The 17,260-nt window shown below is 35.1% G+C and overlaps 3 protein-coding genes across 10 annotated transcripts; 2 read left to right on the top strand and 1 right to left on the bottom strand.

The window, feature by feature from the left end:
* The first annotated feature begins 2,830 nt into the window (after window positions 1-2,830).
* LOC125208533 (actin-related protein 7-like) lies at window positions 2,831-8,081 on the top strand. The gene is made up of 7 exons (XM_048108169.2): window positions 2,831-3,089; window positions 5,564-5,779; window positions 6,011-6,152; window positions 6,840-7,084; window positions 7,204-7,387; window positions 7,494-7,561; window positions 7,662-8,081. Exons 1-7 carry the CDS (start codon window positions 3,012-3,014, stop codon window positions 7,812-7,814), a joined length of 1,086 nt encoding a protein of 361 aa, XP_047964126.1. The 5' UTR covers window positions 2,831-3,011; the 3' UTR covers window positions 7,815-8,081.
* Window positions 8,082-8,885: 804 nt separating this feature from the next.
* LOC125205595 (MLO-like protein 1) lies at window positions 8,886-12,284 on the top strand. 3 transcript variants are annotated; one of them, XM_048104637.2, is made up of 14 exons: window positions 8,886-9,061; window positions 9,146-9,203; window positions 9,407-9,606; window positions 9,686-9,802; window positions 9,865-9,925; window positions 10,630-10,730; window positions 10,840-10,871; window positions 10,951-11,028; window positions 11,093-11,142; window positions 11,222-11,262; window positions 11,349-11,558; window positions 11,625-11,692; window positions 11,771-11,831; window positions 11,915-12,284. In XM_048104637.2, the coding sequence occupies exons 1-14, from the start codon at window positions 8,939-8,941 to the stop codon at window positions 12,125-12,127; spliced, it is 1,413 nt and encodes a 470-aa protein (XP_047960594.1). In that variant the 5' UTR covers window positions 8,886-8,938; the 3' UTR covers window positions 12,128-12,284. The 3 variants fall into 3 exon arrangements, with proteins under 3 accessions (XP_047960594.1, XP_047960593.1, XP_088916930.1); XM_048104636.2 differs by having other exon boundaries at window positions 10,797-10,871; window positions 10,940-11,028; XM_089060804.1 differs by having other exon boundaries at window positions 10,630-10,871; window positions 10,940-11,028.
* On the bottom strand, window positions 12,115-15,796 carry LOC125205596 (geranylgeranyl transferase type-2 subunit beta 1-like). Of its 6 annotated transcripts, none has more exons than XM_089060807.1 (10): window positions 15,657-15,796; window positions 14,656-14,710; window positions 14,273-14,426; window positions 13,968-14,084; window positions 13,471-13,537; window positions 13,255-13,403; window positions 12,780-12,913; window positions 12,600-12,698; window positions 12,445-12,520; window positions 12,115-12,346 (listed from the first exon to the last, which is right to left on the bottom strand). In XM_089060807.1, the coding sequence occupies exons 2-10, from the start codon at window positions 14,707-14,709 to the stop codon at window positions 12,252-12,254; spliced, it is 945 nt and encodes a 314-aa protein (XP_088916933.1). In that variant the 5' UTR covers window position 14,710; window positions 15,657-15,796; the 3' UTR covers window positions 12,115-12,251. The 6 variants fall into 6 exon arrangements, with proteins under 6 accessions (XP_088916933.1, XP_047960597.1, XP_088916931.1 ...); XM_048104640.2 differs by having other exon boundaries at window positions 14,273-14,423; window positions 15,657-15,795; XM_089060805.1 differs by having other exon boundaries at window positions 15,634-15,788.
* Window positions 15,797-17,260: the final 1,464 nt, after the last annotated feature.

The raw sequence follows: 17,260 nt of genomic DNA, 5'->3' as shown, positions 1-17,260 counted from the left end.
TATGCAATCCATACTTCTGTTTGGGACCAAAATAAGAAGAATAAAATGAAGAACAAAATTTTATTCTATTTGGGACGAAAATAGGAAGTATGTATTAGAATCGGAAAATAAATTGTAATTAGGTTTTAGTTTAGCCTTTATTTCCAACCTATATATAAGGCATTTTATAAATTGTAGTCAACTCTTTCATAGTGTAGTCAATAAAGATATTTCTCCTTCTCTCTTCATTCTCCCGTGATTGACGGTTTCTACATTTTCCCCATCCTCCTTCAGTGGAGGTTTCTCCAGTACTATTCAATTCTCTATATTTTAGAAGTATGGGTTACACATACGAATTTTATTCAAGTGAGTAAATACTATATGAACTTTGATCTTAATTTGGTTAAATAATACAAACATTTAAAGAGTACAAATAAGCCAATGATGACCTGTTTTGTATGTTTTTTAGTTTATCCGTGTATAAGAGTTCCGATTTATTTTTATTATAAATAGTAATAAGGTTTCACATCCCATTAACCATTCCACTCACATTTCATTTAAAACTAAGTGGGACGCATATTACACTAATCTTTTTCCATCCATTTTTCTTAACATTTCTTAAAACCGTGCCGCTAAGAAAATGAGACTCCTAATGACGAATGGAGGGAGTACTTCACCATACATGATCTGTGCATATGCAAATTTATATGTATATACTTCTTCTATTCGTAGTTTAAAGTAGTACTCCCTCTGTTCCAAGTTACTTGAGTTGTATTCTATTTAGGGTTGTCTCAACAGAATATCTAATCATATATACTTTATCCTTTTTTTTACTTTCTCTTCTGTCACTAACTTTATTTTCTCATCTGTTATATTTTACTTTATTTAACTCACTAAACACAACTTTCTTAAATCCTCGTGCTGAAAAGAAATACATCAGGTAACGTGGGACGGAGGGAGTATCATTTTGATTCGATACGAGTATTAAGAAATTGTGTGATTTTGTGAGCAAAAATAGAGAAATGAGTTAGTTGAATGGAAACTCCACTTTTACATATTGATTTTGTGAATATAATGATTTAGTATAATAGTTTGGGCCACTTACCTAAATTGAAAAATATAAACGGAATTTTAAATCACGGACATCTCAAAATAATAAAATGAGACATGTTTTTTCACGGAAAGAGGAAGTGCTTTTTATTTATTTATAAGAAGTTTTTCTCTTGAATGAAACGGGTCTCTGTTTTCATTTATAATATATATTTTTTTTTTGTCTTGTATGAAATTTTACTATTATAATTAAGTTTATTTTTGACAAAACAAAGATCCTTATACTAATATATTTTGTTTCATTAGGTCATTCTATAAATATTGTATTCATTAAATCTTTGTATTAATATATTTTGTTTTTATTTAAGAGATTTTTAAATTTTTAATTTTTAATTTGATTGGATTTTTTATAAAGGACTTCACAATTGAAATATCTTTTCTTGAGTTAGTTAAATTTATTTACTTTTTTCTTTGATATCAACTTATAAATATTTTTATTTATTTTAATAATTTTTGAGTTAATATTTCAACTGGAATAATTTTAAAATAAATAAGAAAAAAAGAAAAATAAATACTCCGTGACAGAAGAAAAATTAATTAAATTTTGAAGTCCACTAGTTAAAGATTTAATCAAAGGGGAGAGGTAAAGTCTTATAATTGTCATATTTTTTGACTTCTTTTTATGAAAAATCATGCTCTAAAGGGAAAGGTATTTGATAAGGTACTATGCATTTTCTCATTTAATTTTTACTTCTAAATCAATGGAGAGTAAAATCTCCATATTTGTCTTCTTTTCATGAAAAATCATTCTTCAAAGGGGAATGTATTTGAGAAGATATTACATTTTATATTTTTTTAATGCATTTTGTACTATTATTTTATTTCTTTTAAAATGATTTACCTTTACTTTTTTCCTTTTGAATGTGTTATTTTTTGGAAGGATATACTATTCAGGGACCGATCTAGTATACAATGAGAAGGGGCAAATGCCCAACCTCAATTTTTCATAACTATGTAGCCATTTATATTATATTACCTTAATATACGTAAATTCACCCTATTTTCCTCCTTACATTTAAAAAGTTAATATTTTATTTGCCCCTCCCCTAAGAAACACGCCACCTTATACCTTTACATTTAATAATATTATATATTTTGTTTTATTTTAATATTTATTTATTTACAAGTTACTAATATTTTTCCCCTCCAACTATAATTTCCTGGCTTCGTTCCTAATACTATATCACCTTTTAAGATAAATAGATGATAAACTTCTTTCTTTTACCTTGCGTTGTTGGAGATGCTCTTTTTCTATACATTTTACTTTGAACATGCTCTAAGAAAATGTTCATAAAATAAAATATATCTATACAAAGACTTTACAAACTAAAAAATTATAGAAGGATAATGAATAAAATGTTCTGTTTTTTTCGTCTCACATGAATATGCACTCTTTTCTTTTTAGTTCGACCTACAAAAATATGCATTTTCTACTTTTAGAACTCTTTTCTTTTTAATGAGGTGTGATCAATTATTCACTAATAATACTTTATTTATTTTCTCTCTTACTTTACTAATTTTGTATTAAAACTCATGTCAAGCCCAAAGTTCATATTCTTTGGGAACGGAAGAAGAGTATTAAAATAAGAATCTTAAGCTATAAATTTCCTTTTTTTTTTTATGGGTGAAGACTGGTTATTTTGAAACATCGTAACAGTATTAAATTAAATTACCCCCCAAAAAAAAAAAAATAGCTACTAGTAAATTGATTAATCCAAGCAAGCAACAGTGCAGAGACCATTTAATGAGCAGATTCACATTTTCAATTCCCAATTTCCAAGTTTGCTCCTTCCTTCACTCTGCAATACCCTTCCCTATACATAGAGACGACACCGGCGTTGCACGACGTCGTTCAGCTTCACGCATCGCATGCATTTGCTCCCTCCTCTACTCTAAAACCCTAACATTTGGCCGCCGGAGATATGGACGCCGTCGTGATTGACGCTGGCACTAAGATGCTCAAATCCGGTTTTGCTGTTCCCGACCAGCCTCCTTCTATGGTAACTTCAATTTCGCCTCACCTTTTCTCCTCTGATGTTCGGTGTCAAGGACTAACCTCCGCCCTACGTTCTATTGCTCAAAGCACTCTTCATTTTGCTATGGCTCCACTGTAAAAAATTGACCAATTTTGCTGTATAAGAAGACGTGAAACCCTTACTGTTACAAAACTGGGATGCTTAACCCCTTCTTTCTCAAATCAATTTGAAGCAGTAATTGTGTTTGGTTACGTCTTTTTTCTTCTTCATTGCTGTGTGTTGTAGAACTATTTTTATCTGAGCATCATCCAATGGATGGATCCAGAGAAGTTTTTTTGAGTTTGAGCTGGTTTGATTTATTTACGCCCCTTTTTACTTGACAAAAGAACGTCGATTGTCCTGTTTAACCCTATCTCTGCAAAAGCCTTGAGTTACAACATCGGAAGGAGGCTCAAGTATTACTCCCTCCGGCCTTCAGTTTTAGTTTAATTAGGAAATTTTTAGTCATCCTCATACTGCATTATTCAGGAATGAAAAAATAGCTAGTATTTGTGACCCTAACTGTGATCCTTCCATGCAATCCTCAAGCACATGGATGCATTGTAGTTATGCAGTCGAATGGTATGACTGCAATGAAGTTCATTTTTTTTGTAGCTATTGTAGTCTATAGGCTCATCTGACCTCTCAACATAATGCTGATCCTAAAAATATTCTAAAATTTATGGTATATAGTATCAGTGGTAGTGCTATTTAGAGCGCAAAGTTATAAGTTCCATTTCTGTCACAGTTCAGTTCATCATAAATGATCAATAATAAGATGTTTCTGGTTGCTCTGTGCCAGAGAGGCACATGGATATTAAACTTGAAATTTCTTTTCTTATTCTCTGATTGAGTGCGGATAGAAGAATGAAATAATGACTTATGTGCAGATTGGCTTAATTCTGAATAACTCAAGGGATTTGTGTTAAAAGCTTTGAAGGGATATTGTTTCCTTTTAGACTTTCCATTTATGTCACATATAGTTTATTAGTGTCAGTTACCTAGGGTTCAACTCATGCTATTGAAGGCAAGAGCGCCCGCCCTTTCTTATTTGAGTGAAATGATGATTCTCAACTCATTTCTTTTTGAGCATCTACATCAAGGACTCCTTATACGATAATAGGTTGTCCACGTGACATTGATTAGAAAGGCATTTAAAGATAAGCATTTCCATCTTTAGTTTGATCCTCTGCCAATTGTTATTGAATCGGTTTGATTGGAAAATATGAAGATTTAAGAAACAGGTACATCAGCCCCAATAGGAAATAATCTTTCCATAATGAGGAGGAGCTATACTTGGAAGCAATTTATTTATGGCAGATTTAAGAAGCTGAGTTGTAATTCTAATTTGTGCTGTCTTAGAGAACTCTATTATGCTAACCTAGATTCTACTTTTAATATTTAGCAGTAATTTTTAATGTTTTAAAGGGATGTCAAGATGCTCTCCGAGGGTCATTATTGACTTTTATCGCTCACACGTCAGCTTTAGTACCATGGAATAAATGAGCATCTTCACCACCTTTTCCCCTGTCCTATAAATGAACATCGGCTTAGTTTTAGTTGCCCTACATTTCAACTTTTCTCCTCCAATTTCTCTATCTCAATTCATCATCCACCATTGGGCTGTCGCGGTTCCTCTGGAACTCAATTTGGAGCATGGAACCAGCTGTGGTTGACGCTGGTTCTAAACTTTTCAAATATAATCATGCCCTTCCTGAATGTGACCCTGAGGTAATATTTCTTTTATGATTTAGGGAAATAATGATTTTATTGGGAAGCCTTTAAGGTGATCCAGGTGAGATCGCGATTTGCGAGAAAAATTTGGTGAAACCCTTACCTTTGATCTCAGAATGCTGCAAATGAATGTGTTGAAATTACGGGTCTGAATTTGGTACCGGCTAGGGGTTTAAACTGGATTTAATGCCTAAGGGTTTTAATGTTTGAGTTTCATTTTGGAATCATTATGCGTTAGAAAAAATGCAGACTAAACGAAATTGAAAACTGATACCAAGATCAGTGATGGATCCATTTCAGTTTTAATTGCTTGAGCTTCTTGACTATTCAGTGATCAATTAAGGAAACAAACTAAGATTCCCAAATTGGATTTGAAGAAATTTTGTGGTCCTTCATCATTTGTTCAAGTTATCAATGTTTATTATGTTTCAGTTATTTAGTTTTCCCTTCAATTGAAACTTGTGCTCCTTTTCTGTTGCAAAAATGTGCTTCAGTTATTTAGTTTTTGTGAATGGCCCAGTCTATATTAATGTTGCACCTAGTAAATTCTTAATCTTTTATACATTTCTTAGTGATTTACTTATTATATTGGATATATGTTGTTCACCATTTTCAGTGCTCCATACCCTTTTTTAGCACTTGTCTACACTTAACTATGATGATTTCTTTCATTTATGCCATTTTCTCTTACATACTTTATTTACAATGTCCCCTCCTCATTTTAGGTAATTCCAACACAAATGCAACGTGTACCAGCAGATGAATCCTTCACCGATTCTTCCTCCCTCGAAAGTGTGACTATTGATCCAGTTGTCCGAGGCTTTATCAGAGATTGGGATGCCATGGAAGATTTACTAAGCCATGTGTTATATACTGGTCTTGGCTGGGAGATTGGTAATGAAGGCCAAATTTTGTTTACAGATCCACTGGCAACTCCAAAGGTTGGTTTAGTCAAAGTCTTCTCTTTGTCAAATTTATATCTTTCATTTGTTCCTGGCCTTCTCAGATATGTGTTGTTCTATAAAGTGCTGGTAATGGACGTGTTATTGACCTTTAAATAAATTAAATTTCAAAACTATAGGATGCTAATGTAGCATTCAAATCATGTGACATGGGAATATATATTGTTTAAACACTTCTCTGATCTGTCAACGTCATATATTGTGAAACAGGCAGTTAGAGAGCAATTGGTACAATTGATGTTTGAAAAGTTCAACATCTCAGGCTTTTTTGCATCTGAGCAAGCAGTGCTATCACTTTATGCTTTAGGCCGCATTTCAGGATGCACAGTTGATATCGGACATGGAAAAATGGGTATGTGTTGCTGAACCTGCTGTTTCTGATTTTCCTTTCTTGAACTGCTGATGTGAAGATGACATGTAGACATTTATTGGCCTGAACTACTGTATGAGCTTGATCTTAACCCATTAATTATGTAGTAGTGGTAGTTTATTTATTTGAACTCAAACATATATCTAAATTTAGTAAGTGGCAAATCATCTGGATGTCTTGTTCTTTCTTTCTACGGTTAAACAATGTTTAGTTAGATACAAAAAAGTTAATTGCAAAGTCTTGTGGAACTATTAACCGTTAATATGCTGCCATTCCTCATAAAACATTGGGAAAAAAATAAAGAAAAAAAGGAATTTTACCTTATTTGCGAAACTTTGTCTCTCGGCTCTAGATGTGTTCTCTCAGCTTTTTCTTTTACTCATATGGACCAATTTTTAACTCAATAATGATAATGGAGTGGTCTCCTCTGTTTTTACTCATATGACTTTATCAGCCATTTTTGTTTTGGCAACCTGTATGTTTTGACTTGTAGGTAGCTTCGATTAGCTCAAGTTTGAGGTGTTCTGCTTATTCTTCATTGTTTGTCGTCAACTCTATCTGTATCAAGTGTTCCTTTTGACTGCCGAAGGACTTGACCTAGGCCAGTAGTATAGTTTGTCTCTGGTACAAGTTCTGTTAACAAATGGTTTATTTTCTCAAAATTTTCAGATATTGCATCAGTAATAGAAGGTGCTGTTCAACATATATCATCTAGAAGATTTGAAATAGGTGGTTTGGATTTGACCAACTTATTTGCTCAAGAACTCCGTACGTCCAATCCACATGTGAACTTAAGCATCTCTGACGTGGAAAAGTTGAAGGAGCAATATTCCTGCTGTGCTGAGGACGAGGCTGCTTATAGAAGGTTCCAGCAGGGATGCCCTGAGGAGCAACACACTCTGCCTGATGGACAGGTTATATGTATTTCTATCTGCTGGTGAAATGAGAGAGAATCCCTTTGCATATCACACATTTCTTTAGATTCCGATTGTTTACAGACTTTGGTTTGATGTTCTAATGCTATCTAATTCAGGTGATAAAAATTGGAAAAGAACGGTATACTGTTGGTGAGGCCTTATTCCAACCATCAATTTTAGGTTTAGAGGCTCATGGAATAGCTGAGCAGCTTGTTCGTTGTATCTCAACTGTGTCAACTGAGAATCACCGCCAACTGCTGGAAAATACTGTGCTGTGTGGTGGAACTGCCTGTATGACTGGTGAGATGTGATGATTGCTTTCTTAAGTTATCATTGTTAACTTTATATTATGTCTCCTATATAAAGCTAAAGGAAATGCCTTGATGTTTTATCCCTTCGGTTGTAGGTTTCGAGGATAGGTTTCAGAAGGAAGCTGCTCTCTCCTCCTCTGCTATCCGTCCTTGTCTGGTGAAGGTATAATCCACTACTAACTATAGCAGAGCCTACCATTCGGGGTGCATACAGTTGAACGTTTTTTTATGCACAGCACATCTAATTGTGTCTTATTACACAGGCGCCAGAATACATGCCGGATAATGTGACAAGACACTCAGCATGGGTGGGAGGAGCCATACTAGCCAAAGTGGTGTTCCCTCAGAACCAGCATCTGACCAAGGCTGATTATGACGAGCACGGGCCATCTGTCATCCATCGCAAATGTTTTTAAGCATTGAGATCAACTCTGGTTGAGGTAGTTGCTAGGCCTGTGCGTGCATCAGTAATTGAGCTATTATCGACTTAAGCAAAAACTACATGTCGTATTTTATGTGCGTATTCTAGATGCTGAAGGCTTGAGTTGTAGCTAAGTAAAAACTACATTTTTTTTCATGTTTCATGTGATACTCTGGATGCCTAAGGCTTGAGTTGTAGCTTAATAAGTAAAAACTAAATGTGGTTTTCAAATATGAAACTATTTACATCATTCAACTTTTAATTTCACTGTGTTTTGAGTCTGAGATTTAAATCCAGTAAACGATGGATGACGCTATAGGGAAACAATATCATTCTCAAAATGGGTTCTATGTTGGAACCTTTTCATCTACATGAAGACCCTTCTTCATCCTTGCAGCGTCAATGAGCTCTATGCTCCCTTTTAGTTTTGTTTTTTTTCTTTTTGAAAAAATTCTATCTCACATTAGCATAAATATATGTATTTTCTCTACTTTACACACATCTTTCCTTCCGTCCTATATATACAGAGAGTATTCAACAAATAATACTCCTACATTCTTTTATAGTATGGAGTCCATAATCCGCTAACACTTCTTCCATCACATTTTCCCCCTCTTTTACTTTTTTCCCATCTCTATTTTAATTTAATAATTACAAATTAAAACTCGTGTAATTTATAAATTTGTCTATTTTTTGAGGAGATCAGTACCCAAATGTGACATCTATTATAATATTATAGGATATGTGACATCTATTATAATGTTATAGGATGGAGGGAGTAATAAAGAGATGGCCTCAATTAAATTTTATTTATTTGCAAAGGTGGGAAATGAAGATGTTGTAAACGTTGTTCACACGACAAGAACTAATTGCCATATGATAGGAACCATCGACTAATGCGACGACCAAAAAAGGAGCAAAACAACAGATTAGTTGCAACTTAACATATTCATTAAAATTGCCTTCGTGGAAGTCTACGTCAAATTAACTTTTTGTGGACCTAAACCATAATGCAAGTTGTCCCAATTCAACATTTTAAATGCAGTCTCCCTGCTTGACTTGCTGTGGTAGCTATTAAGAATTTAAATGGAATTATTAGGAAAGAGGTGATTATTAACAATGGCCGGCGGGGGAGACGGAGAGAGTTTGAAGTATACGCCAACGTGGGTGCTGGCGTTGGTGTGTACGGTGATCGTCGCCATCTCTTTGATTGCAGAAAGAATCCTTCACTACACTGGCAAGGTTATAACATTTCTCTTGTTTTTGATCATTTGATTTGTATGATGACGATGATGATGAAGATGATCATGTGATTTGTGTGTACAGTTCTTGGTGAGGAAAAAGCAATGGCCCCTTTTCGAAGCGTTGCTCAAGATTAAGGAAGGTAAGCGAGCGAGTGAGAGAGAGAGGGTTGTATATACTACTTGCGTCCAGTCTTAGTTGTAGACAACACGAGCTTTGATGCAAAATTGGTAAAGTAAGAAATGATTAAAAAAAGTGGTTAAAGAGAAAACTTACTACTATTAAATTATAAGACTATTTTTCATGGACGAAGTTAGTATTGATGGGGCGAGCGGGTTGATGCAGAGTTGATGTTGCTTGGATTCATATCACTGCTGCTCACTGTTTTCCAAGATAGAATCAGCACAATATGCATAGCACAACATTTAACATATGACTGGCTACCTTGCAAAAAGGAAAAAGATGATCAAGAAGGCGATGGTGGTAGTGGCCACCGCCGCCTTCTTGCAGCGCCATCTGATGCTCAAGGCCATTGTCAATTAGAGGTTCTAGAAAAAGGAATTCAAATGCACATATTTATGATAATTGGGATGGATTAATTGATATATGTATGTATGTATGCAGGGGAAGGCTCCATTGTTGTCTCTACAGGCATTGCATGATCTCCATATATTCATATTTGTGCTAGCTGTGGTGCATGTTGTATTCTCTGCTCTAACAATTCTCTTTGGAAGCTTACAGGTTGGTAAAAACAAAAACACCTTGATAAGTGTGGCTTCTTTATTAATTGTTTTGTACTGCAGATTCGGCAATGGAAACATTGGGAAGATGCTATCCAGAAAAAGGAAGGCGATCAAGAACAAGGTAATGTACACATCTCCACATACGTCGATCCAACTTGACCAACTCGATAGAAATCTATAGGATTCCATCCCAAAACCAATTGGCAATAGGAGAAGTGACCTATGAGACTTATATAATGGTTTTAGCTTTTTTTATACATGTATGGGATATTGTCCTATGGAATCCTTCAAGATGAACCATGGCGCGGGGGTAGTTTTTTCTGATTGGGTTGGACTAGTAGTCCTCTACCGAACTGACCCAAATTTATAGTCCAAATATAGTGTTGGGGTCAATTGATCGATGACCCGCTCTTTGCTACTATGATAGAAATCCATATAGAGAATTCAATGGGGGATAGGAGAAGTGACCTATGAGACTGATATAATAGTTTCAGTTCTCTCCTTACGAGATACTCTCTCTGTCCGCGAATAGAAATCTCGTTTTTCCATTTTGGTCCGTCCATGAATAGGAGTCTCAGTTCATAATTACTATAAATGATAAAGAAGTCTCACATTCCACTAACTCACTCCACACACATCGTTTGAAACTAATATATACAGGTGAGACTCATATTTCATTAACTTTCTCCCACCCACTTTTCTTAACATTTCTTAAAACATGTACCGAAAATAAATGAGACTCCTATTCGCGACGGAGGGAGTAGTATTTATTTGTGTTGCAATTCTTAACACAACTAAGTTGGTGTGTTTGGTATACATACGCAGGGCAGCAACAGCAAGAAAAAGTAACACACATCCACCAGCATGATTTCATTAGAGGGAGGTTTCTTGGCATTGGGAAAGACTTGGCTCTTTTGAGTTGGCTGGTAAGTGGTAGCTCTCATTTTCTTCCAAATACTACACTACTCTTTCTTGTAACTCTTCTTTTTCAGCACTCCTTTTTCAAGCAATTTTATGGATCTGTGAATGAACTAGATTACACCACTCTTCGCCGCGGCTTCATCAATGTAAGCTTCTCACCTTTACCACTGCTCTCTTCTCCTGCACAAACAACCTTTACAAGTGTTTTTTCCAGAATCATTACAGAGATAATCCCAAGTTCAACTTCTACAAGTACATGCTCCGTGCTCTCGAAACTGATTTCAAGAAAGTCGTCGGTATAAGGTCGGTATTTTCTCACCTTATCACACTGTTACAACCTTGTTTACTGATTTTCTGTCCCATGCAGTTGGTATTTATGGATTCTTGTGGTGCTTTTCTTGCTGCTCAATGTTCATGGTAACTTCTCAGTTCTACTTCCTCCAAGATTAAATCTTTCCACCAATGCTGGTTTATATACATAACATTTATCATGCAGGATGGCATGCATATTTCTGGATTGCATTCTTGCCCTTGATTGTGAGCCCTCTCTCTCTCTCTCTCACACACACACACACACACACACACACACAAACCTAATTAACCTCCTTTTGTTGATTTGGTAGCTTCTTCTTGCTGTGGGAGCAAAACTTGAGCACATTATCACTCAACTAGCAAGAGAAGTGGCTCAAAGGCATGTAGCAATACCTGGGGAGCTTGTGGTGAAGCCTTCTGATCATCATTTCTGGTTCAACAAACCGCGTCTCGTCCTCATCCTCATCCACATTATTCTCTTCCAGAACTCCTTCGAGATCGCAGTTTTCTTCTGGGTGTTGGTGAGATATGATTGTTTCCCTTCTCCCTGCAACACTCCAAACTCAAACATCATATTGCCGCTGCAGGTCTTGTATGGCTTCGATTCTTGCATCATGGGAGAATTCGGCTACATAATCCCCCGGCTCATAATAGGGTACATACACCACACTCCTACACATCAGTTTCCCATTTGTTAAACAAAAATATAACACGACAATGTGTTCGTGTATAGGGTGCTGGTGCAGCTTCTTTGCAGTTATAGTACCCTGCCACTGTATGCCATTGTTGCTCAGGTATGTCTGCTTTCCTCTATAATTTAGAGAAACATACAATAGTTTTCAGTTTTGTAAGAGTTTTCTCGATTTCTGGAGTGAAGATGGGAAGCTCATTCAACAAGGCTATATTTGAAGATCACATACAAGCCAAGATCACAGGCTGGGCAAACAAGGCAAAGATAAACAGGAAAAATGTAGACGGCGGCAATAAAAAAACTCCCTCGCCGCAGCCACCTGCCACGGAGTCGACCACAGATCAAGGCAGAGAAATTGAAATCCAAACTATAAGTGCTCCATCAAATGGTCAGAACTGAGGGATTTCAGAATATGGAGCTCTAAAAAGAATGTAATTCAAGATTTCTGAGTAGTCAATAATTCATATATAGCCAAAAGAGAAGTACATGTAGCACTATAAATCTATTGATCAACTGCGAGTTTTCAGGTGGTGAGGAAAATTTTGTTTACAACATCCACAGGTAATGCATAAGCTGGATCTATAGCTTTGAGTCCGGGATATTCAAGAAGCGAAAGACCTGAATTCACCAAAAAACAAATGGCCAAGTGTTGCATTTTAGCAAGTAAAACATACAAAAAGGAGGGCAGTAGTAGTAGTAGTAGCTCAAAATCTTACCAGCAACACCAAAATAGGTGTGGAAGACATCGACAGCATCATCAGGTCTGTCTGAGATTCCACCATTCTCTTTATCCTGCGCCATTCAAGGATACAGCGTCAAAGATTACTCTATACATGTAAGCTTCTGTCAATTCCAAGTGCAAAACAATAACCTGGCAATCTAAGATGAAATCAGCGAGCTTCTTCTTATCAATCCAGTGAACTCTATCAATCATAATCAAACTACTAAGAACCCACCACGAGTAGCATACCTGGAGTTGGGAATATAACGCTAGATCATATGAGAACGATATTCATGTTGTCAGATTTCATACGAGGAAAGAATCACTCACATCAGGAAGCTTCTCAGGGCGCCCGTTTAAACCTCCGGATTTTACTTGACGTTCACATAACCACCATCCAAGGAGATCCTTGTCAACATGATCTAGAGAACCAGTGATAGCAAGAGCTCCCACACAACAGAAAACTGCAATAACAACTCAGCAACATGTGTCCACATCAGTTAGTTTTGACACTTGGGCCAAACATTTCATTTTCCAGAAATCCAGTCACAGAAATCAATGATTTTGTGGTATGACTTCTCCCGCAGCGGAATAAGAGGGATTATGACTCGTACTAAGTTAAGTTATCAGGTTTATAAATCTGTAGGTATTAATGTTCTCTTTATATTCAGTTATATAATGAGTCAATCACTTAACAAGCTAACCAAAGATGCAGTACTGAACCACAACATATGATACCTTTTGTACTCATTTACTTTCGACAAATTTTGCAAGTATGCGAAACACCTAAAGACATGATACATACTTTGTCCTGCATGAGATTCTGCTCCAGGTGTGCATCCAAATCCACCATCTAAATTCTTGCAACCAACGATGTACGCTACAGCTTTTTCTACATTTATCTTATCCAAACGATGTAGTAATGCGAGAGAGCATATTGCAATATAAGAAAACCTGAAAATATGCAAAGACTGGTTATTTTTCCAACCTAAAAAAGTGTTGGATTAATAAGAAAGCATACCTGGTATCCACTTCACCCCAAATGTCACCGGAAAATGATCCATCTTCATTCTGTAAGCTTGCAATATCTAGCTAGTAGGTTAAGTGCTTACGTAGTATTCAATTCTGATTCTGTGTTCGACTATACTATGGAATAGATAAATTTCAGCAAGAGAAAAAAATGCAAGTGGAAAAAATCATCCATCAGTGCAAATACATAATAGCAACCACCATCTGGCACTATTAATTTCAAAAACTATACTAAAGAAGAAAATATATACTTCCTCCGTCCCTTACAAAATGAACTTTAGAAGGGACACAGGCTTTAATGCACAATCGGTAAAGTAAGAGAGAAGAAGAGAAAAGACAGTAGAAGTAGTGTTAGTGGATAGTGGGGTCCACATTATTAGTAGTGTTTAGTTGGATTTGTATATGTAGCACAATACCTAAAAGGAAATAGTAGTTCTTATTTTTAAGGGACAGAAGGAGTATATAGTTATATCTATTATTGAAAGATACAATTGGCAACCTTCTCAATATCAAGAACATCTATCTTGTCAAATAGTGCTAAAACCTGAATAGCACTTAATGTGTAGAGCAGGTGAGGATCATGCCCTATATTACCACCAAAACCACCTGCATAAACCAAGGGACAGTAAGATGATGCGAGTTTATCCGAACCAACCTATTTAACATCTTCAATCAAAAAAAATAGTGTAAAGAACTAGCTGGAACCAGAACAATGTGAAGAAATAAACAATAATTTTGACTAATATCAATCTAAGGCAAACAATGCACGCAAAAACTAAAGCTTAGATACACACCAGATTGATCCTGACATTCCATGATCCACGAAACAACCTTGTCATGATCCACTGCATCAAGCTTTCCTAAAACATCCAGAGTAGTCAATCCCCAATAAGCGCCATTCAACCTCAGGTGCTCCATCACCACAGACGCAAAATCATCCTTTTTCTGCTACAAAAGGGTGCTCATTAATACTAGAAATACCTCACCAATTCAAGAATCTAGAGGCCTTGTTATCTATAAGAAACCCTGTCTTAGTGTATGTCGTATCATTTCTTAATGCCATTCTTTTATAATGTGCATTTTTCAGCAAGTTTCATTCCATAACCCCGGGGGGGGGGGGGGGGGGAACAAAACTTGGTACAGTAATCTACAAAGTAAAAACGAATATGAGGCCTACCTTTTCAATTGATACGATATATTTGACATGTTTTTCAACCATGAGCTCCCCCATTCTGTCATTTATTCAAACACAAAAAGTCAAACATAAGATAAAATAAAAAGAGCTTTAAAATATAACATCAAGAACAAATTTTCAACATCCAATATCTTAGCTGAAGTTACTCCATAAAAGAAAATTGACACAATAGCATACAAACAAATCTTCCAATATTAGGGTGCTCACTTCAGTTTGCCAAACTGAACAACAATCTTGTCAAACAAAATCTCAGAAAAGGATGCATACCCCGGTTTGAAGGCAAGTAGTGAGTATTCAATTTCCGATTAGATTTTTTGCTAAATCTGAACCAAACCAAAATTCTAACTTAAACAATCACCGTACTGCACCAAATTACCTAAATAAAGCAAAATGGTAAAACCAAAAATTTTCATATTAAACCAAACAAAATACGAATAAAAACACTGATCCCACTTCTCCCTATTCCATTCAAAGTGACACAATACTTTAATCTCTTTCACTTAACATGCTAAACTTTTTTAATCTCTCGTGCTGAACTTTATTCTCTCGCCACTTAAACATTGTTCAATACTGCCTAAAATCTTGTGGCTTCTGCTATATCATAAAATGCCTTCTTTATATTTGACTTACCTCGTAAAATTGGAGTATTACAAAATGCAAGTCATTTCTAACTATTGACAAATCATCAAAAGAAAATTAACAAAAAAAAGGGACCAAATGCTAATACAAAGAACAACAGCACAAGGGAGAAGAAGAGAAATACCATGTGAACCCACTCCGATTTAATACAAAATTTCGAAAATAATCTAATAAAAACAGCAAAAACCAGAACAGGCACACTGGCTGTGTGGGAAACAACTAAACGGAAGAAAAAAAAAACAGCAAGAAACAATTAAGGAGCAAGTAATAATGAATAAAATAGAAATCTAATACGCATAAAAATTAACAATATATTACTACTTGAGTGTGGGAAAGGAGCAGACACAGGCAGCGGCGGCGGGAAGAAGCAGACGGTGGCACGGTGGCAAGGGGTCTGTGTCGCGAAATTCAGAATTAGATTTTGGAGGAGGATATCAATGTAAATCACACGATCTGCTTTCCTGAAATATAGGAACTTTTAGAATTACGCACCTTTTTATATTCAACTTGTAACTTATTCCGAAGTATTAAAAAAAATAGAACCGTTTGAAACGGCACAAGTTTTATTAAAACTTTTAAACCTTGTCCCACATCGATTTCCGATCCTAGTTCATACAAGTATGGATAACCCTCCCATTAGCTTTATAAGGCCTTTTAAGGATGAGTGATTCATTTCTGATAGATTTTAATACACAATTGGTAAAGTAAATGAGAAAAATTAGTAAAGTGAGAAAAAGAAAAAGAAAATAGATTAAAGTAAGAGAAAGGAAGAGAAAAAATAGTAAAAGTAGAGTTAGTGGATTATGGAGTCCATGTCCTAATATAAAAAAGATTTTAAAATTTCTAATGATCCAAAATGGAAATAGTTGTTATTTTAAAAAAACTTAGAAAAAAAATGGATAAAATCATAAAATATGAGAAAAGATTGAAAATAGTGATAGTGACACATGGATCCATTCCTAAGGTACAAAGTTTTTATTTCTAACGAAAGGATACATGTAGTAACAAATTAAATCATAATTTTCACTATTTCGATAGTTGTACTAGTATTTTTATTATTATTATTCATAATATTTTGATTTATTTGGAATTATTAGTCCTACATAAATATTAACCAGTTTCTATTTTTAAATAGCATAGGTCAATAGATTTTTACTATCGTTTATATTTTTCTTCCCCTTCTACTTCTTAAACTACACTTCTTTCGTCCCTTATTAAGAGTCTTATTTTATCATTTTCATCCATCATACATTAAAAGTCATATTCCACTTTTACTATGAATGATAAGTAGGTCTCACATTTCACCGACTTATTCCATTCACATTTTATTTTATTATATATAAGTGAGACGCATATTTCACTAACTTATTCAATCAACTTTTCGTTATAAATCCCGTGTTTAAACCAAACAGAACTTCTATTCTAGGACCTAGAGAGTAATTAACAATACTTCAACGGAGGAAGTGACCTTTTTTAGATTATGGTGCTATTATTACTTAATATGGTTATCATTGTGGTTAATTTTGTTCGTTTAGCATTTATTTTGAGATAGAAAAATTATAAATTCGAGTCTAAATTAAAAATATTAATTAGGTCGGTCCATTTTCGGGTAAATTCCATTTAGGTTGTGAGATAATTGGATTGGAATTTGTGATCTTAACCCTAAGCGTTCGAGTTTAATTAGCTTGGCAGGCCAAACATGTACATATCAAAATTAACCCAACAGTAATTTTTTTATTTCTAAGGATCCTAAATTTATACTTAATATACAAAAGTTAAAGATACTAATCATAGAAGTATAAATGCAAATATGATCAAGTACAAAGTTGTATAGAGCCCATAAAGTGGACTAGACATCAAATTCCAGATAAGTGGTACTCAGGTTGCGGGCTGATCGAGTATGAGATTTACCAGTTAAACATTTTCGACTCTAACCTCTAAATTTAGC

This window comes from Salvia hispanica, chromosome 6, assembly GCF_029641045.1.
Source record: "Salvia hispanica isolate PSC_SH4W2 chromosome 6, Shi_PSC_v1, whole genome shotgun sequence".
NCBI classification, from domain to species: Eukaryota; Viridiplantae; Streptophyta; class Magnoliopsida; order Lamiales; family Lamiaceae; genus Salvia; species Salvia hispanica.
Note: the sequence above shows the minus strand (reverse complement) of the source record. Positions and strands in the feature narration are given on the sequence as shown.